The sequence below is a fragment of the Rattus norvegicus genome, chromosome 11 (assembly GCF_036323735.1).
Source record: "Rattus norvegicus strain BN/NHsdMcwi chromosome 11, GRCr8, whole genome shotgun sequence".
NCBI lineage: Eukaryota > Metazoa > Chordata > Mammalia > Rodentia > Muridae > Rattus > Rattus norvegicus.
In genome coordinates, this window is record NC_086029.1 from 22,377,012 (window position 1) to 22,399,064 (window position 22,053).

The 22,053-nt window shown below is 38.6% G+C and overlaps 1 protein-coding gene across 4 annotated transcripts in view; it reads left to right on the top strand.

Moving 5' to 3' along the window:
• Positions 1-22,053, top strand: part of Gbe1 (1,4-alpha-glucan branching enzyme 1) — a 265,447-nt gene that overhangs the window by 195,818 nt on the left and 47,576 nt on the right. For 2 of the 4 annotated variants that reach the window (XM_039088229.2, XM_063270436.1), the window contains 4 exons: positions 1,455-1,553; positions 5,874-5,984; positions 8,786-8,957; positions 17,362-17,638. In XM_039088229.2, the coding sequence (XP_038944157.1) occupies positions 1,455-1,553; positions 5,874-5,984; positions 8,786-8,957; positions 17,362-17,513 (534 nt within the window). In that variant the 3' untranslated portion in view covers positions 17,514-17,638. 4 annotated transcript variants of the gene reach the window in all.

The window sequence follows — 22,053 nt, forward strand, 5'->3', positions numbered from 1 at the left end:
TCACAAGCCTAGAGAATACATATTTCAGAGGAGACAAAATATATAGAGTTTAAAGATTTAGGGGACCCTGGTGGGAAGGTGTAAGTCTTTCTCTCTACTGTCTCTGTCAATTGTCATATACGGGCTGGTACCTATTGTCATTTCATGGTAAGTGTAGGTATGTTTATTTATGTCCTCATTTATGCATGTAGATAAGTTTGATAAAGATACATTATCTTGTACCACCAAGCAACTTTAAGCCCCTCACATAGCAAATATTTATTGAGTATCTTTTTTGTGCTATCTGTGAAGCAAGATTCTTAGCTAGCAAAAGCAGCTTCTTCAACTATTGGATCTTACAAAATCCAGTAGGAAAATAGAACACTGGGTAGGAAGGTGTATAGCAAATGCTTAAAGCTTGATGAGATCATTGAATTCGAATCATAATAGTCAATATTATAATCCTATTTTTACTATTGTGTTTTGAACTTTATTATCTTATATAATACAAGCAAAATGATCTCATAGAATGTTGTTTGTTATTGTGCCAACAGTTGTAAATGGAGATGAAGTCCATTTGAAAGCATGCAGTCTAAGGAAGAGGTGGTTAAGAGCTAATGAGCCTGGCCACAGAAATGAACAGATGAAAAGGATTTGTTTGAAATCTAGAATGAGTTAGAATGATAGTATTTGGCCTGGATTTTGCTGTAGTTATCACGAAAGTATCTTCTGGTACAACTGTATCCTTCTATCCAATTTTTCAGCTCAGTTGTCTATTTGATTAATATTTGCTTATCGGTAGTCTAGGGGAATCACGACAGGTGAAAACACTCTGTCAACAGGCTCGATGCCTGAACCATGACTCCACCATTAATAAATCCCTATCTTTCTTGATTCCTTCACCTCTGTGTGCCTTTGCTTCTATATCTGCTAATGAAAACATCCAGGAGCTGATCTCAGTGACCCTTTCCAGTACAACCCACCGAAGTGAAGCTGCCTTACTTCATTCTATGTTTGCTGTGTTTTCTATTTCTTAAGAAAGTAGAACTCACAAGGATACACACAAACACACACACACACACACACACACACATACACACACACAGATTTATATCAGATATATTGCATATGAATTTTGTTTTTTGGTAAACCTTGTAGGAAAAAAAATTCATTTCTCTTAAGCCTAAACATTAAACTGTTTTTGAAAAGCCTTTTGCTATTTTCTGTTCTCAGAATGATACTAATGAAAGGAGCAAAAAGCCTTTTAGATGAAAGTGGTACTGGAGTGTAAACATTAGACAGAAGTCTTATTGGGAACTAAGATATGAATTTACCACTATATCTACTTTTATATTTATATTTATTAAAGGACTCAGAAATCTATGTCTCTGTTTCTTATATTCAATTCTTTGCCCTAAGCTTTCCTGACATGACAGTTGTGTGGAGACTGATCATTCTAATGTATTTTATTTCAGGATGTATCAGGGATGCCGGCCCTCTGTTCTCCAACGTCCCAGGGAGGAGGTGGTTTTGATTACAGATTAGCAATGGCCATTCCGGATAAATGGATCCAAGTAAGATTTCTCATCTCCATGTATCATATACAAATTTATTTGTTGTTCGGTTTATTTATGAATCATGATCATTAATTGTAGACATAGGTAAACTATTAGTTCTCCTGAAAATGCATGATTTTTGTGGGTTTTTTTTTTTTAGTAAGATGGTTCTCAAAATTTTGAAGGAATATTCCAAAGCTTTCACATGTCTATTATCCAGGGAAGAGAAATTAATATTAATAAAATATTGAGTAGAATTTTGCTTTATAAGTGTACATCAGTGAAACTGCAATAGTCTGTGCTTAAAAGCACATTGAACTTTATGAAAACACTTATTCCTATCCATAATCCTGTAATGATGTAGAAATTACTTAATCTCTTATACTTACTGTGGAATGTGCTCTTTCACTCACCAGATCTGGGACAACTTATACCTTTATTCAGTAATCTTTACCAAAATGTTAAACAGTAAAATAGAATAAGCTAGATAGCAGCTACATATTGTTCTCAATATACTTTTATTTATTCTAAAAATTGAAACTATTTAGGTTCCCTCCATCCCTCTCTTTATTCCCTCTCTGTGTCTCTCTGTATCAGTCTCTCTCTTTGTTTTTTCTCTGTATGTTTCTGTGCCTCTCTGTCTCTGTCTCTGTCTCTGTCTCTGTCTCTGTCTCTCTCTCTCTCTCTCTCTCTCTCTCTCTCTCTCTGTGTGTGTGTGTGTGTGTGTGTGTGTGTGTGTGTGTATTTATATGAGTTTCCTAAAGGACTAAAGGCATTATATAAACTTAGGTTTGATAAGCACACATTGAAAAACAAATGCCTATAATCATGGTCTGAATAAAATAAGGAGTAAGACATCTCTATGAGCAACTGTAATTTCCCAATGAGCCCTTAAATGCATATGAACTACATCCAAGAGACCACAGTAATACAAATGTTTCGCGATGCTGAGGAACTCGTGGGATCCATGATGGATGTTATTGGCATTATTACTTGCTATCCTTTCTGTTCTAGGCAGGTTGTGTAAACCTGAGCTCTAATACTAAGGTCGTACCAACTTGGCACCACTTAATAATTCTTTAAACTATAGCAGGTCTACACACAAGTATTTCACAAAGTCTCTTAGGTTGCATGATTATTGTGGTTTAGGACATTGAAAGATGAGTTAAGTTTGTTACTATACAAACAATGTTTGTCTTTTCACATTCTTTCCTTTGGCATTAGGTTGTCAGCCCAAACTTCTTAAGCCTTCTAGTCTTTTGTATAGAAATATTTCTTTCCTAAGCGCCAAATCCTACTTTGTAACCTATTATTAAATTCTTCGCGATCCTTTGTCTAGGTTCAAGAATATATCAAAAATATTGATCGGCGTGGAATTATTTCCCAGTCAATCATAGCTCATAGTGCTTATAATCTTGTTACAATGTTGACAGTGTTTTCTCTCTCTAAGTCTTTAAAATTAGTCTACTAAACCTTCTAGAACCTTCTGTACAATAGTGTGTTGTGAAAATAGAAAGAAGAGCATCTAACGCCTAAGATATGGTCATCTTGAACTCAGGAACCCTCTGAAGGCAAATGACATTTCCTATTTTATGCAGCTACTCAAATGTGCTTCTGCATCACCAAATCTGTGGCCTTAGTTCATAAATCTAGAGAGTTAAGATATCGTTAAATCTTTGAATACAGTGACTTTTCTCTGATTTTATGAGCTGCATTGTTAAAAACCTAATTAGGGCCTGGAGAAAAAGCTAAATCCTTAGGAGTATTTGCTGGTCTACCAGAGGACTGGATACATACAGTTCCGTATACCGAAGGGTGACTCGTGAGTGAATGTCTGCAACTCCAGCCCCAAGAGATCCAACACCCTCTTCTGGCTCCTGCAGACAGTGCATTCATGCAGTCCACAGGCATGTGTTGCCTGCAAAACACCAAACACATAAAAATAGTTTTCATTTCTTTTTAAATAAACAGATGACAGTCATTGTCTGCAAATAGCAGCGACACAGAGGAATATATTAGAGCAGTGGAAAAGTCTTTTCAGAATACATGTGGATTTTACCATCAGCTGATCAAACGATATGAATGAGACAGCACTGCTAGATCGCCTTACATAATGCATACAGATATGTATGATAAGATGCTCCTTTTGTGTTCTTTAATACTCAGTTATTGAAATATCATAATTTAACCATTTTCTTAAGTATTTATAAGTATTTGGAATACTCATTATATCTGGTTTGATTTGTTCTGATCAGAATTAAATAACCAAAGTTCTCAGATACAGGTGACAGTCCTGTGAAGGCTTGTTTCCCCAGTATAGGAGAACGCCAGGGTGGTGAGGTGGGGGAGGGAGTGGGAGCATCTTCACTGAAGTAGGGAGAGGAGGGATGGGAGAGGGGGGAAACCGGGAAAGGCGATAACATTTAAAATATAAATACATAAAATATTCAATAAAAAATAAAGGTGACATATGTATTTGCTAGAACTTATTCTCTGCCCATCCTACTAGAAATCCTTTGTGTATTCAGTGTCATTTTTTGTGATATAAACATAGATTTTACTTACGCTTTTTTTTAATTGAATTTTTTTATTTACATTTCAAATGTTATCCCCTTTCCTGGTTTCCTGACCAGAAACCCCAGTCCCATCCCCCTTCCCCTGCTTCTATGAGGGTGTTCCCCCACCCAGCCACCCACCCCTTTCCTGCCTCCCAACCCTGTTCCCTACACTAGAGGATCGAACTTTGGCAGAACCAAGGGCTTCTCCTCCCATTGATGCCCAACAAGGCCATCCTCTGCTTACTTATGCTTTTTTGTGCCGATAAAGCTATAAATTCATGTTTGATTTGTAATAAGTTCCTCTAAATTTACTAATTTGTACAATGCCATAACGAATGTACCTGCACTGGTCCAGGTCAGCTGTGAAATACGCCCATGCTGTCTCTGTAAACATCCATTTTATTCCAACTGCCAATCGCTCCTTAATCCCTAGCAATGACTACTGTGGTCTCTACTTCTATGTGTATTTTACAGAATGTGGTATACATGGAACGATTTAATTTGTAATTTCCTGCATTAGCACGTTCTCATAACAAAATCCTCTGGAGATTTCACTACATTTTTCTGTTACCAATATTTTCATTAGTTTTCTATTTATATGCCATTTGGGCACAGTTTTGGAAACTGGCTGCATTGCTCAGTTATGATCTCATCCTCAGACTGCATTCATCATAGCACACTCTTCTGAGATACCAAAACACTCAAGATGAGGACAGACACAAAGACACGAATCAGAGACAACGGGAACCGGGCAGCCTTCTTGAAGTTTTGCCTAGAAGCAAGTTTTCTTGATCCTTTGAACAGAGAGTTGGCCTGAGCAGAAAGAATATATTGAATAATAGAGAAAGCACATTTAGAACACAAGCTCAAGCAGCTTCCCTTGAGGAAGCTAGGCAGGGAAATGTTTTGCATGATGTCCATGGAGTTTGGGAAAGATGAAACATCAAGTACGCCGTGGTAGACTCCACTAGGGAGCAATTGATACGAGGGAGAGGGTCAGCAGTGTCATGTACAGGAAGTATGTATCTAAAAAGAGCAATTACTGACCCAAGAGCTGACCGTCTGAGGTCTGCGGTAGGTCAGGGGCATCACAGCAGGGTCAAAGGGCAGAAGCCACACTGAAGAAAGTGAAGTGGAAAGAAAATCAGTGTGCTCTATTAAGATAATAACTATTTTGGGATAATTAGCATTTCCACTCTGGAATAATTGTTTTAATTATCATTGTTTATGAGTGTAATACAATGCTGTTCCTGCTAAGGCATTTTTATTCAAGTCTAAAAATGTAACAAGTGCATCTCTAGTGTGTTAAATTATAGGAAAACCTAGTGTGACATAACAGTAAAGTGGACCAGAACTGACTGCCAATCATGGTTCTGCAGGTATCACAGATAATAAAAAAGTGGTATTGATCGCAAAGTATGATTTAAAACATATGTAAAAAATCCTCATATTTCTTGCACAATACATTCATGGTATATTCTTTCAATACATGGATAATCCTTATAGACTGATATATAGCAAACACAAATGAAACCTTGCATTTATTCATACCTTATGGGTAGATAACTACCTGGCCCAGTTGCCATTTGCTTTACTTCTCTTGGGTGCTTATGTCATTTGAAGATAAAGCTTTACTTTTGGTACAACTACAAGCAAAGATGCCATCACTCTATCTCTATGTCACATGGTTTAGATTAATATGGATGCCTGCGGATTGAGGCTCATGTGTATGGATGGATACCTGTGTTTCTTAGAAGTTGGTTTTCTCTCTTGTATGTAGTTACTTAAGGAATTCAAAGATGAAGACTGGAACATGGGCAATATAGTGTATACGCTCACCAATCGACGCCACCTTGAAAAATGCGTGGCTTATGCAGAGAGCCATGATCAGGTAAATGTCTATGGGTAAAGTCATTATTCTTCCACATCAATATTTATCTCCTTCTTACTCTTTGTATTCTGTTGCATCTCTAACTATCAACAGTTATAGTTATGTAGAGTATTAGAGCATGTTTGTGCATGGCATGCGTATACATACATAAATTCACATTTGGAGAACATCCTAAAATCGCTTTGCAGGTCTATAAATTACACTTCTCAGTTGCAGTACAGCTGGCCACATTAAAGTTGCAAGAATTAACTATTTTTTGTCATAAGAAGAATAGTGGTTTTAATCTATGTGATAGGTTTCTACTTAAACTTATTCTTCTTTCACACCTTTCCTTCAAACACAGAAGTCTCCACCCATCATTGATCACCCAGATGGTACTTGTCTCATTTTAGCCTATCCTCTCTGTTGTAGCATGCGCTATTTTCAAAGAACTGTTGGCTGAGGCTTGCCAATCAAAGGCACCCATGCAGGACCCATGTCCTCCCTTACCCAGCTCTACGCCTTCTATCCCATACTATAGAACTTGTGCCTGTTTCGGAAAGGCCCATTTCTTTCAGTCTTCCACTTGCCTCTCACCTGCTTCACCTGAGAGGGTCCCACTCAAGTATCATGTTCTCTATGAAGCCACAATTCAACATGGAAGACTTACTTGCCTTGTGCTCCATGTTCCAGACAAGCATTAGGGCAAGCAGAAAATATGTTCCCATTCATCTTGTACCCCTACCTTTGAATACTGTCACTGCTCGTACAATTCTCAATAATTATAGGAAGTCAGGGTGGAAGACACCATTTAACAATTTTAGTTTCTTTTATGTTTGCATGGCTGGTTCTTCTATGCAGATACAGTTGTCTTGGAACTTACTGTGTAGACCAAGCTGGCCTGAAATTCACAGTGCTCTATCTTTCTCTGCCTCCCTAGTAATGGAATTGAAGGCATTTATCACTGTGCCTGGATCAATTTTACCATTTTATCAAAAATATAGAAATTCCATTTTATAGGTTATAAATGGATGCAATAAATATCTTGAAATTTTGGAGAATTCTATATTAAGAAACTTATGGTAATACATGTCTTTGTTATTGTAGTATAATTAGGCATGTTTTCTAAATAATGGCTTCACAGTTTTCTCCTCTTGTTAAGAATGTGCAAATCGACCTTTGACAAAGTTCCTGCCTCACACTCTACCTCTTTCTGTCGCCTGTGCATACACTAAACTTCAACACTGCTGACCTTGCTGAATTTCATGTTTATCCCCAATGTCACTTATTTAAGTACTTGTGATATTATGCACCTAAAAATATTTACTGTTTAAAACCTTAAGTAGAAATTTGTTGAAGTGCAAAGTAGGCCCTACCTATACTAAATTTGCAACTTCCAAGTTGGCCATTGCTTTCTTATCAGCTTAAATTGTAAGTTCTGTGATGGACGTAACAGATTGAATACATACCTATAAGAGCACAGCCCAGGAAAGATCCACAGCTTGAGGAGTGGAGGGCGAGAAGCGGGGCGTGGGAGCTTCTCACCAACTATAGAGCAGTGTAATTAAAACTGATTTCATTGGTATTCTACTGCAGACATGTAGAAATCTCAGCACAGTGCAAGTTATCAACATGTAGCAGGAATATTCATTTGAATAAATAAAAGCCATTGGGCTAGAGTTAAAAAGTGAAAATGAAAGTTTTTGATTTGTCAGCTTTTTAGCATGTCTGGGAAGAGGTGTAGATTTTCTGAAGGATTTGTTTATTCTTTTAAGGAGTACAAATGGTCAGGCATGTCAAAGTGAACCAAATGCGCTCTGATTCAATGACTTTATAAAATGCCATTCAAACAAATATTTATACAGTGGATAAGTACAAATACATACAATACATGGTAAAGGGTTTTAGATGATATTTCCATAAATTCTTAACTATTAAGTATCTAAGAACATCTACGAAGATTAACATACATATTAAAGTATGTATGGGTATGTAAACGATTCCCAAGGGTCAGTATCTGAGATTGTCCCAGTGGTATGCATTGTAACAAGGTCACTTGACTTGAAACTAATCTTCCCCTGTGAAAAACTACAGTCATCAAAACCCTTTCACAGAATCGGGATTACAAAAGCAGACAGGTACACGTAAGGACATGAGGAGGAAAGGCATGTTGCTTAGGAATCTCTGTACATCTTGTATTCATCTTTCAGAAAAACTAATGTAAATAAAATAGCTCAGTGGCATAGTAGGTTTAGACATTTGAGTAATTCCAACGTGAAACTTGTTATAATGTACGGCGACTGAGACCCATACTTCAGATTTCTCTAGTATGGCCGTTAATGAGCACTTTCATTAGTTAACTGTCTGTAGTTTTTTGTTTTTTTTAAAGATTTATTTATTCATTTTATATGAGTACACTGTAGCTGTCTTTAGACACACCAGAAGAGAGCATCAGCTCTCATTACAGATGGTTGTGAGCCACCAAGTGGTGGCTGGGAATTGAACTCAGGACCTCTGGAAGAGCAGCCCATACTCTTAACCACTGAGTCATCTCTCCAGCCCTATCCCAGAAGAAACCAAAGAAACAAAAACTCATGGCACGGGATTAAATTCAACATAAAATAAATGCAGATAAAGTTAAAAAACAAAGCCTCTAGTATTAAGTAGTTCGTGTTGTCAGAAACCCTTTTTCTGCAACCTAGCGCATCAATGCGTCACTTGTCCTAAACATCAAGAGTAACCCCGCCTATGCTACTCTTAGTTATGACCGCGTAGTCTCACCGCCCGTGCCCCACATTTACATCAGTGAGTTGGTTTTGCAGGCACTGGTTGGTGACAAGACACTGGCATTTTGGTTGATGGACGCCGAGATGTACACGAACATGAGCGTTCTGGCGCCTTTCACCCCAGTAATTGATCGAGGAATACAGCTTCACAAGATGATTCGACTCATCACTCACGGGCTTGGTGGAGAAGGCTATCTCAATTTTATGGGTAAGTGTGACTCATATACAAACTAAATCTGTGCTTTAAAATGTTAACGAATATCAATGATGAAGAATATTGTGATTTGGTTTTTTCAGATTAAAAAATATAACCTTGAATTTTATTAAATATTTTTGTCAATCAGAATGCTAAAATATTTTATTTTTTTATTATTCTTTTTTTTTCTTTTTACATTCTAGATTGTATTCCCCTCCCGATCTACCCTCATATTCCACATCCCATACACTGCCCCCACCTCCCCATCCCCCCCATCCCCGACTCCACGATGATGTCCCACATCCCCATCCCTCTAAACTCCTCGGGAGCTCCAGTCTCTTGAGGGTTCTTGAGGGTTAGGTGCATCTTCTCTGACTGAACCCAAACCCAGCTGTCCTCTGCTGTATATGTGTTGGGAGCCTCATATCAGCTGATGGTGTATGCTGCCTTGTTGGTGATCCAGTGTCTGAGAGATCTCTGGGGTTCAGATTGAGACTGCTGGTCCTCCTATAAGGTCGCCCTCCTCCTCAGCTTCCTCCTTTTCCCCAGTTCAACCACAGTCTTGAATTTCTTCATTCTTCTTTCATCTTTGTATTTTAATATTAAGCGTACTAAAGCTGTGGTTTTCAAATAACAATGTGTCAGGCAAGTGGTTTGGATTTCCTCTGAGTTGGTTGCTCAGAACATTCTTTGTCCCAAGAGTGAAAGGCATGGCCAAGGGACTTTGTGAAGGGCAAAATACTTAATTTTGAAAGCAACAAGATGTTATAAGGTTATTTACCTGAAGAATGTTGAATAATAAAACAAGAGAATTAACTAATATGCTTCTATATCATTTGCTGTACTGCAAACATCTGAGTGTTTGGAGTTTGGGTTTTAGGAGAGTCAGGCTTCTTGTTTGTAGAGCAATCAATAAAACTACAAAAAAAGTCTAGGAGCCTGACTTGTTTTTCCACAAAAAATACTCTTCTGCACATTAGAGATATTCAGTCTTTCTGAGAATTTTACATGAAATCTCGGGACATTCCATATCCTCTCTTATTTGAGAGCTGTAAGTTAGAACATAGGCTCCAGAAGGTTTCTAAGGTTAACCACTCCCTGTTTCTCACTGTTTTTCAGAGTAGAGAAATTTCTGCAGACATGGGACATTGGTTACTGTTCCTAGATTATTAATCATATTTCCAAAACAGTCATTTTAACACATTAATTGTGCTCAACCTAAGACAGGCAAGTGTTTCTTCCTCTGGGAAAAACCCTGTTCATGAAATTGTAAATTGTAACAAAATAAACAATTAATTGCTTCTAACATGTACCTTTCTATAAGGTTGATTAATTGGTCATACGTGTGATAGGAAATGTAACTTTGAAATTATTCTTTTATATAAGGTCAAGAGCTCTTCTCTAATTTTAATTAATTCTAACTTTTTTCTTTGAAAACAGATAGCTTCTACTTTTAATGAATCTATTAAAAGAATCAGTCTATCTAGTGCCTTATCTAAGTATGGAATTCCTCTGCTTTTAAATCATAATCTCTTAATTCTTTTAAATTCTATTAGTAAAAACATTTATAAAAGTTAATATTTTCCTACTTGCTGTCATAATTTTAAATATTTTATGATTTTATTTTGTCATCATGTCCCTGTACCTTTCAAAAGCCTTCAGTGTCTGTGTCCTCTAGGGGACCTGTTAGCCTTGAGTGACAGAGCAGAACCCCATCACCACCCCTGGGTCTCTTGCCTGATTGCTCTGCTCTGCCAGCTACACTTCGTTTCAGTTTATTGAATGCCACTGGCTCTTTCTCATCTAAACCCTAAGACTTTCACTCTTTCTCTGCTTGGGATTACTACACTAATAGACTCTATCCTCTGTGTCTTTCTGCTTAGTAACTGTGTTTATTAAGTGCCCCACCATGCTAGTTCTTCTTAATTTCCTTGCATGCGACTTGACAGAAGTGCGTTTTGACTATGTGGCGTCTTTGATAAACTTCGTGCTCAGCACATGTACATAGAATCCACATCGTACTCGCCTAGCTGTGAGCTGGGCCTACGCAGCAGGTTGCAGAGCTCTCCCCGCTGTCCTAAGACAGAACTCTGTATGGCGATTCAGTCTTGCTTTGTTTTGTTCAGCGTTGATTCTTGATCTGAAAACACAGCTTGTTTGCACAAACCTAGGAATTTCTGAAACATTTAAGAAATTAGTATTTAGTTGGAGCAGTTATAGAAAACCTGTTAGATTTGGAAGGAATACACTTGTTTATTCACATTTTGTTTTTATTTCTCCACTGGTAGAGTTAGAAAATAGTACGTTTAATTTGAATGATTCCAGGTTCTTTGTATGTTTTTTGTCTCATTTTAGTTTGATAATTTTTTTCTTTCAATTTTTTTGACTGGATTTTGATTTAATTTTGTTTTAGTAAAACAAAGTACATACCTTAGGCTGGGTAGGGATGTGGGGGGGGGGCGTCTGGGAGGAGTTGGGCAGAAGCATGAGTATGATCAAAATATAGTCTTAGGAAAACAATTAAAGCCAGTGAACACAAAACCGTACAATGATTCGCTGGTCTTTGAGCATGTGGATATGTGCTCTGCTTTTCATCACATCCACCTCTGTCTGAGGATCCTAGGAGATTCCACTTCCGCCCACTTGCTTTCCATGTTTTTCTGGATACAATGTTTCTAGATTAGGGTTCCAAAAAAAATATCGTGTTATCAATTATGAAAGAATCACCAGCAAGTGTTGATAAAATAAAGAAGCATCTCACTTTTTCTGATGTTATTTTGTTTTCCCTTCTTTTCTTTTTCTGCCAAACCTTCGGTCACAAGCAGTCTGGGGACAGAGGTTAGATGAATGCTAAATTAGGCTTCACCCCAATTGCAGCTGCTGTTATCCCAGCTCTTGCAGTAAAGCTTTAATGGTGTCTAACTAGGAAGTGGCCGCAGCTGGGCCCTTGTTCGTTCTCATGGTGTTTAACTTGAGAATATTACAGAATAGTTATACTTTGCTCAATTTGTAGATTAACTGCAAATGTGGGGCAAATGATGGAATAGCTTAGAGGGTTAAAAAAGATCTACTTTGAATCAAGTCTTCTTGGTGTTTGGTTGAATGAATGTGGACGAGAAATCTTTATGCTGTATTGTCAGTTCTTCCTGGATGTATTGTGCCTGTCTCACAGGGTTTTCCTGGGGTGTAGTGGGGTGAGAAAAATTAATGCATAACTCTCCAAACATGCAACCATATTCAACTCACCTATTATTAGTTATTTTAGTCAATGTATGGGCCCTACATAATGTTTTAATTTCACATAAGGGTACTTTTTGCAGAATCTTTTTCAAAGGTCCGTTGAGTAATATGAGTTGTTCTAAGCCATCCAATCCATTTATATTTCAAGATATCAGATTGTCACCGAGAACAGGGACTCTTGCCAGTTCATAGTCTCAGATAAATTTGAAAATAGACTTAGAAGGAAGCTTAAGGACAATTTAGAGTTTACAGATAAGTGCAAAAGAACAGAAGAACTGGAGATCTTAGCCACAGCAGGAGGAGAGGGATGGGATGAAAGGGTATGACTTCTGAAATAGAGGTCATGAATGCAGGCCGACTCAACTGGTCCATATGTAACTGCATGGTGGGGGGGTGTGAGTGTATCCAGAGAGCACAAGAATGCTTGAGATTCCAAGCAAAAAACCTTAGCATTTTAGCCAGTCTTAGGAAAAATAAAACCTTATACTTTTTTGAGTCCACACTTAGCCAGAAGGATCTGCAAGCTGCCGAGTCCAGGGAGTGGATCGTAGGGGTACCTATTCATATCTTGCAAAAGAGAAAGTTCTCTGCCAGTCTTTCTAATGTAGTCAGGTATATCATGTTACTTGAAGTCTCTATAATAGACAGCTTTCCTGAGCAATATTTGCCTGTCAAGGTGACTGACAGGCTCATTTGGGGTAGAATATCCTTGTGATCATATAATCTCTGAGGCAGGTAGGAATGTCTCCTATCTATCCAGAGCCAGAGAGGCTATGCAGGCCATATTCCTGTAATGAAAAAAAATCATCCAACTCACTAGATGTAAAATAATATTAATAATAGAGAGAATAGAAAGATGACCTAGCATTAAAAGCAGTTCCTAGGACCTCTTGCAGAAGACTTGGTTCTGTTCTCAGAAACCAAATCACAGTTTGAAATTGCCTGTAACTGTGGTCATGTTCTCTTCTGATCTCCTTATGCAACTGTGTACATGTGGTACACATGGATGCACCCTCTCCACACATACATACACATAAAATATCAATCATCAATCAATCAATCAATACATCTAGATTAAATGAATAAATCTATAAAATAGCACATATTCCCAAAAGGAGATAAGCTTCCTTAATGGGCTTCTCTACTTCCTCCTCTCATATGCTATTTGAAATCATAAGGAGGGCAGTGATGATAGGTTTTTCTTCTTTAAACTTAGTTTGTTATCAGACGGAGAAGTTCAGCCCAAAGTTGATCATGAAGGAGATACTTTCAGTGGTCTCTAAGACTGCTAATTTCTGAAAGTCTACATAGAAAGAAATGGTAATAATTATTTGTTAAGAAGACATTCATCTTTTCCCAGTTTATATTGTATAATATATTTGAACATGTCTGTAGTCAGTAATATCAAGTTTAAATATCACCTTTCCCATATACAATATATAATGAGTATTTCTACTAAGGTAACCTTAGATTTATGTATAAGGAGGTCAGAGTTTGCCTTTCTTGTTTAAATTTACTGGCAAAGCCAGATTGTGCTGAACTGCTGACATGTCTTATGTATCTTTTGGGTGATATCTATGTGTCTGTAGGATACAATCATATAGAACACCAAAACATATGTGTTTTTATAGTGTATCCACATCATTTATGTGCTGTCTCTGTCTCTCTCTGTGACTCTCTGCCTCTTTGTCTCTCTTCCTCTTTCTCTCTTACACAAGCGTGCGCGCGCGCGCGCACACACACACACACACACACACACACACACACACACACACATACGTGAACTCAAATGTGCACACATGAGAAGGCAAATTGGCTCTTTGCAGGTTCATGTTTCAAAGTATCTTCATATGTGGATATGCCCTACACTCAGTGAGACAGTAAACAATTGAGGATACTGTGTTTAGCAAGCATCCAGCTGAGTTAGGAGACTTTGTTTTTGAGCCTTTTCTACCAAAACAGTTTGGACTGGGAGGATTAAGGAAAGCCATGTTTAAAGTCAGAGTAAATGTTGAAGGCAGTTGAAGGTTCTTTTGAAATTAGAGTTCATTGGTAACATTAAATGTAAAACAGGAAACAAAAAAATTTATTAGACAAAAGGATTTACAGTGTTTGGGGGTTTTGTTTGTCTGATTTTTTTTTTTTAGCCAAATTTAATGGTTAAAAAACAAGGTAGAGACTAGAGATCAGGCAGTAGTTTAGAATGCTTACTATGCTAGAAGGAGAACTGAGTTTTGATCTGCAGAATCTGTACAGAATCTGGGGAAGACATTAGAAGAGATTAGAAATATTTAATCATTAATTGGGAAATAATAATGAAAATTTATTGTTTTAAGTGTCAATTTTATGATAAAAATATTATTGTTGTCTCCATGGTTTTTCATATAAAAACACTTTCTAATTTAAAATGTGTTTTTAATACCAAATAGTTGTATTACCAAACATTTTCTTCATTTAAACAAACATCTCATAGCTTTATGAAAGCCTATTTTATTTTTCAGCAAAATGTTTGGCTTTTGTCTGTTTTGTTGTTGTTGTTGTTTGTTTTTTTTTATTTTGGTGGAAACTATATTTTTGTTTTTCAGTTATTTTGGGGGGGTCGAAACTACATATTTGTCAGTTTGCCTTTAAAGGGTCTTACCTTCATTGCCCCTGGTTTGGCTTCATCCTTAGTTTCACCATCTGTGGAAACAGAGATGCAGAGTGACAGAGACTGTCATGTTTGACTAGTTCTGAAACCTTTGATCTGAGGAGGCACTGGCTCCTGTCAGAGAGTCTAGCCTTACAGAAGAGTGATTGTTAAATGAGCACACCTTCATTTGACTTGAAATTTTAATGGGGCGTGTGATCTCTGGATCTACCTCAAAGCATAAATAATTCAAATTTTTCATAAAACAAAACCACCACCACCAGCAACTGCAAAACACCTGATCTGGCAAAGTCAAATCAGCAGAGTCAGCAGGATTTACCACTGTAATATATCAAGGTGATCCAGGAAGCTCAAAATTTGTGCTGTCCACTTAAACACACATTTCCCAGGATATCGAGTAACTCTTGCATAATTGGGAAACCCAACAAAATCTGGGATCAAGTGGGCCTATTGACTTCTTCCTTCTCACATAATTAATCCAAAAAAGTTACATTTGTTCATTCATTGTTCAATCTCTGCCTCTTTGACGTAGAAAAGGAAAACAAGAAATAAATTAAGTTAAAAATATAACCAAGGAGCCCATGTGCAAAAACTTCTGGGGGAAAAAAAAAACAAAAAAAAAAAAAAACACAACAACAACAGCATTTGTCAACTCCAAAATTTCTGTTTTGTTTCCATGATTGTGATGCCTTGTACCTGCTTGGCCCAGAGAGTGGCACTATTAGAAGGTTTAGCCTTGTTGAAGTAGGTGTGTCACTGTGGGTGTGGGCCTTGCTACCCTTGTCCTAATTGCCTGGAAGTTAGTCTTCTGTTAGCTAGCTGCTTTCTTAGGAAAAAGAGGTTGAACTTTCAGCTCCCTTGACCCATGTCAGCCAGTATGCTGCCGTGCTTTCTCGCCTTAATGATGATGGACTGAACCTCTGAACCTGTAAGCCAGCCCCAATTAAATCCTTATAAGAGTTGCCTTGGTCATGGTTTCTGTTCACAGCAGTAAAACTCTAAGACAGTGACCCTACCCTGAAATTTACCATTTCTTTCCTCTGTTTTACCTTGTATCAAATTCCCGGATGGCTTTTCTGTTAAATAGTTGATTTCGTGATTATATACTCTTTTGAATTTAAAAGTCTAATACCTACCTTTAAAAACATTTATTTTCACAGAGCATTCCAAAAAACAAAATAGAGTTGTGCGTTTTCTTTTTTCATTTAAAATTTCCCATATATAAACAAGTTGATATATCCAGTTACTTTTATGTTTTTATGGGTTGCTTTTATAGTGTTTTAGAAACCCCTACCGTTGCCATCCTAACTGAAGTTCGAAGTTAAATCTAGTGTTGGTCCAGTTGGTAGTCTCCTATACTCAGGAATTAGAGGTGTTAAAAAACACTGCCTCAACACCCTTTTTCTGTCTAGTTGCTTTTCTGCTGCTGTAATAGAATACTCTATACAAGGCATCTCAGAGTAGAGAGGGTTTATTTTAGCTCTCAGGCTTGGAGGGACAATCCTCGGGATGGAATGTCTTGGCAACAGCCAAGGAAAGCATGGTGTTAGGAACCAGAACTTGGCTGATCACATTTTCAAGCACACACATGAAGTAGAGAGGGCTTGCATACCAAAAGGAGGGGAGAGGAGAGAGGGAGAGAGGGAACAGGAGTAGGAGAAGGAGTTGGAGGAGGAGAAAGAAGAGAACAAGTTGGAGGAAGAGAAGGAGGAGAAGGAGGAGTTGGAGGAGAAAATAGGGTGAGCTAGAAAATCCCAAAGTCCAAGGCTTCCCCTCCTACAGGCTCTATAATCTTCATGACTGACCAGCAGAATGACCAGCACAGTGACCAGGAGAGTGACCAGCACAGTGACCAGGAGAGTGACCAGCATAGTGACCAGCACAGTGACCAGCACAGTGACCAGTATAGTGACCAGCACAATGACCAGCATAGTGACCAGCACAATGACCAGCATGGGGACCCCCTGGAGACCAAGTACTCAAAAACACACACCCAGGGGTTGGGGATTTAGCTCAGTGGTAGAGCGCTTGCCTAGGAAGCGCAAGGCCCTGGGTTCGGTCCCCAGCTCCGAAAAAAAAAAAAAAGAAAAAACAAACAAACAAACAAACAAAAAACAAAAACAAAACACACACACACACACACACACACACACACACACACACACACACACCCAAGGGAAACTGTTTATATTCAAACCACACCAGAGGGTTATAACACTTGACTCCCAATTTTGTGTGGAATGTTTATTGTTTGAACAAAATCGAATGTTTGCTGTGGGCTCCTCGTTTGCTGGTCACAGGGGTGTGTTGAACAAGAAGAACAAATCTTCCACATGGAAGATTTTGTAGGGTAAGTCTCAGTTCCATATTTTAACATTTCTCTCCAATTGAATGCTTTATTCTTGAATTTAATTAGAATTTACCACTGAAAGGGAGTGCCTAGTAACATTTGAATTTTAGTGTTCAAAATTTACTTTTTGTCTCATGAAAAAAAAGTAATGAACAAAAATGCCGATTGTTTTCTAGATGAGAATTATTGTGTGGAACAGCTTTCCATGCTCTGGAGCTGGGAGCTGTGGCCAGGAGCGACTGCTCCACTTACACTCCAGGACCTTAAGTGGGCACAGAGTTCATTTCTCTGGCTCTCTGGAATTCTGGCTGTGGAGACTAAATCCTAACCTTCCCCTGGAAAGCTTCCCTGGGAATGCAGGGCTTTCTTTTTGAAAAACAGAAAACAGTCCTGAAAGCATCTAGAACCTTTCAGAATCCGCCTCCAATAAACTCTTTCATGTGCAATGCTAAGTAACCCTGACCGTGAGCGTTATTTTAGATCTGACACTTTAATTCATTATATGTTTGTTTGTTTGTTTATTTATTTATTTTGTTTTTCTTTTGAGATAGAGATTTTTCAGTCGGCCTGGCTATGATAGAACTCAATACATAGACCTGACTGATCTCACCAAAATCCCGCCTGTGCCTCCAAAGTGCTACATTTAAAGGTGTAGCAAACTAGGATGTCCAGCCAGTATGTTTTTGAGACACAACACTTGTCAGAAATCCCAGTATTAATTTCTTTTAGGAGTAACAGATGCAAATTGCCAATCACTAATGCAGAACATGAAAGTGCGAATGAATAATTTCACACACACACACACACACACACACACACACACACACACTTGTTAAAATTTAAACTGGCATGATGACTCAGCAAGTAAAGGAGATTGCCACAGCCCAGTTACCTGGCTCCTAACTCCAACAACCCACATAATAGAAGAAGAAAAAGTGATTTCTGATTGCCACAAGCCTGATCTGTACTGCACACGCCCACAAAACATACACGTATACACACACAGACACATACACACATACACATACACACACACAAGTTTATAAGCTTAAAAATGTATCAAAAAGTGTTAAAAATAGACAAAGTTAAAGTGATCAGAAGTCGGTCTTTCAAAGTTTGACCTGCTTTGTGAAACGAATGGAATTAAAGAGCTTTCTAATTTTCCACTCACCTCCCTGTCCAAGAGCTCCTAGGCTCACGGTTCCTCGGTGTCCCTGGAGCCACTATCACAATCAGATAGCCTGCCAGGACCTCCTCCCCCACAGACATATTCTGTGACATGTATACATTCAGGACACTCCATATAGTCTGTACCTCAAAGTGAAGGGCAAGGTGGCAGGCACTACTAAGAGAGGCATTGACGACTCAGCCGTTGGAGGTAACTCCTCCAGAGAGCCACGGTACTGACAGTGTATTCACCATTGGCGTGAATAGGACCAGTCACCATCACATAGAGGAAGCCAGCCTTACAGAGAGGTGTACAAGGAAAACATCAAAGATGTCAAGAATTCCTCAAATCACCTTGGTGGGCAGAGACCACAAAGGATAACACTTTCAGGTTCACAGCTGCAGAATAGCCCCTTACCAGTTTCATTACATACTATTATTCGTTGAAACTTAAAATCCAGTGGCCAGGTTCCTTTCATGAGTTACTCTGAGTATGAAGGGATTCCACATATGATTTGATTTGAGGATTCTTAGGAAGGGAAACCACAAGCAAAGTTGTCAGTTCCTTTGGATCTCTCAGCTGCCATTTTACCTGTGCACTGGCTGCTTGTGTGTGTCAACTTGGCACAAGCTGAAGTTACAACAGAGAAAGGAGCCTCAGTTGTGGAAATGCCTCCATGAGACCCAGCTGTATGGCATTTTCTCAATTAGTGATCAAGGGGGAGGACCTAGCCCATTGGGGGGGGGGTGCTGTCCCTGGGTTGGTACTCTTGGGTTCTATAAGAGAGCAAGCTTTGCAAGCCAGGGGAAGCAAGCCAGTAACATCTCTGCAAGGCCTCCTGCTTCCGACCTGTTTGAGTTCCAGTCCTGACTTTCTTTGGTGATGACCAGCAGTGTGGAAGTGTAAGCTGAATAAAACCTTTCCTCCCCAATTTGCTTCTTGGTCATGACATTTGTGCAGGAATAGAAACCCTGACTAAGACAACCCCTTTGATGTCAAAGACAACTGTTGTGAAAATGCCTTACAACTGGGTTTCATGGAGGCACTTCCTCGACTGAGGCTCCTTTCTCTGTGATAGCTTCAGTTTGTGTCAAGTTGACCCACAAAACCAGCCAGTATTCTTGTGTCACCTACAGACCATCAGGACTTGAGACAAATAGAAATAGTACTGGGGACTCTTCTTGTAAAGGTAATTTATTTGGAGTGGAGACATTTTTTTTTAAATGCCACACATAGGTTTTCTAAAAGTCAAGTGCTGTAGACCTATCACAGAATGCCCTTTGTTTTAACATGTTTAAGTGGTCCCTTCTGATTGTGCCTGGTAGTATAGATCAGCGCTACAAAGCAGAGATGGTTCAGGTAGCTGCTGCAGAAGAAAGTGCCTGTGAGACCGAAATATAGAAAGGAAGAATCAAGGTTTTAGTCCAAGTCGCAGTAATGGGTGTGAATAGACTGTTTTAGTAACACAGGCATCATTTGAAATAGCAACTTACACACACCATCACTTTTCGTGGAAGAAGATACTGTGGGAAGAGCTGATGAAAAAAGAGCCAACTCATTTGAAGCAAAAACCAGAGAACACCTCTTTTCAGATAGATAACAGGCCTAATGGTAGTGCTCTTGGGTGGTTCCTAGACATAAAAAGAAATTAGTATAATTTTAAGATGGAGCTTTAGTATGTATATGATAAAAGCATTTAGTTGGGAAGGCGACCAGAAGTTTATTTATAAAGATGATATAAGTCCTACTACAGAAGTAGGCGTTATATTCAAAATTAAATTGGATTGAGAAACTGGAGATCCAGTTTGGGTTTGGGGAAGGTAGCCTGAATGAGTCGAGAGAGAACATGGATAGTGCTGAGGAGGTTGGAGGAGGAGTTAGGAGCAATGATGAGATCATAAGAGACAGCGGAGCAAAGATAGAACTTCTGAGTTTTGAGGAACCATGAGTCAGTCAGCCTAGCTACTTGCTTGGAAATATGACTAACAGCAATTAAGATTTGGCCTGAGGCAACCAGTAACTCCCTTACTAACTGGGAAAAAGTGTTGGGGAGTCAGATTATTGTGTAATCAAGGACTGTTAATTCTAGACACACAACCACCAAGCCACATTCAAACGCAAATGGAATTCAGAGAATACCAAGGCCAAGAGATGTAATCTAGTTACAGCTAGAACCATGAAATAGCCATGAGGCAAGATCAGAAAACTAAGACCCATTGCCCAAGAGTAAATGATAGCACAGAGCAAGATCCTAAGGAGCAACAGTGCCCAAACATGAGGGACCCATTGGGGGAAACAGAAGGCATTTGGGAGAAAGGAAGAAAAGACACTTGAACTGTAGTGTCATGTTCACTAATGACAAAATTTCAAATGTGCAGTCAGTCAAAACAGCTGCTTCTGCCCAGCTGAACTGGGATTCTGAGAGGTAAGGAGCAACAGGGACACTGGAATGGGCGTAAGAGCGAAAGTCAGCTCCTTCAAAACACATTCTAGCAAGTGGTAAACCAATGGGACTCAAGGAGGCTTGCTTTTTTTTCCTTTTCTCTTCTTTCTTATGTGTGTATGTATGTATGTATGTATGTATGTATGTATGTATATATGTATGTATGTATGTATGTATGTATGTATGTATTTTGGAATGAAAGATTAACATAGAAGAAAAAGGCTATAATTAACATTGTACACAAATGTGTGTGGAAATCTTAGTATTCGTACAGAAGTACTACTTTGACCTGAAGCAATGAAGAAAAGGGGTTCAGGTGCAGCTAAGAGGGAAATTTTGTGAAGGTGGAGGTCATGGTCATAGCTCAGGGAAATCATCATTTGAGTGTGATAGAGAAGACAAAAGATGTCTGAAAAAGAACAGAGACCATAAAGAGACATCTATAAAAGTGAAAATAGCAGAAGACAGGCCTGGGAGTGGGGGGAGGGGGTGTGTTGTATGCCATGCACATCCCCTTGATGACTAATTCAGACAACACAGAGTCAGCATTGCTTATGTTTCTTTCCCCTTAGAAGGCTTCAGTTGATCAGAGATTAGAGTTGTCTGGTACCTGTCAAATAGGAAGGCTTTCTGTGAGGAAAAGGGAACCTGGGACAGACCAGAGAACAGAAAAACTTCAGCTGTGAGTAAATGTCCAAGCCAGTGGGCGGAGCTTTGACATCCCTTGGTATGCGAGGCATCATGGGATGGACTGCTCCCGAGTATTATTGAGAGTCTTCGTACCTTTATTGGTATATAAATTTGTATCTCAAGCTTTTCATTTCCCTTATATTTGTTCACAAAACATTTGTATATTTCTATGTAAAGAGTATATATAATTGGTTTGTTTATAAGGTAGAATAATGTTGACAGAGGAGCGCTTTGTTTATAATGTGGGTCATCTGATATGCGTCCCTATGTTTCTTGTTTAGGAATTTCATTATCGTGATGTTATTCTTGTTCTGTAATGAGTGATACCTGTGGAGAAAGAGGCACAATTACAAACTGGCAATTTTCTCTCTCATCAGTATTATGAAATTTCCATTACTAAATTTGAAGGATTTTCTCCGTATGATTATATTGTATTTTGACATTTGAAAATTCTGTGGGACATTTTTTAATGAGTATGTTACATTCTCCCAAAGCCACAGGGAAAGTAGATGGGTTTTGTCCTAAGTGTCAGGCTGCATTTATTGATGGCGGCATTAGACATCAGTA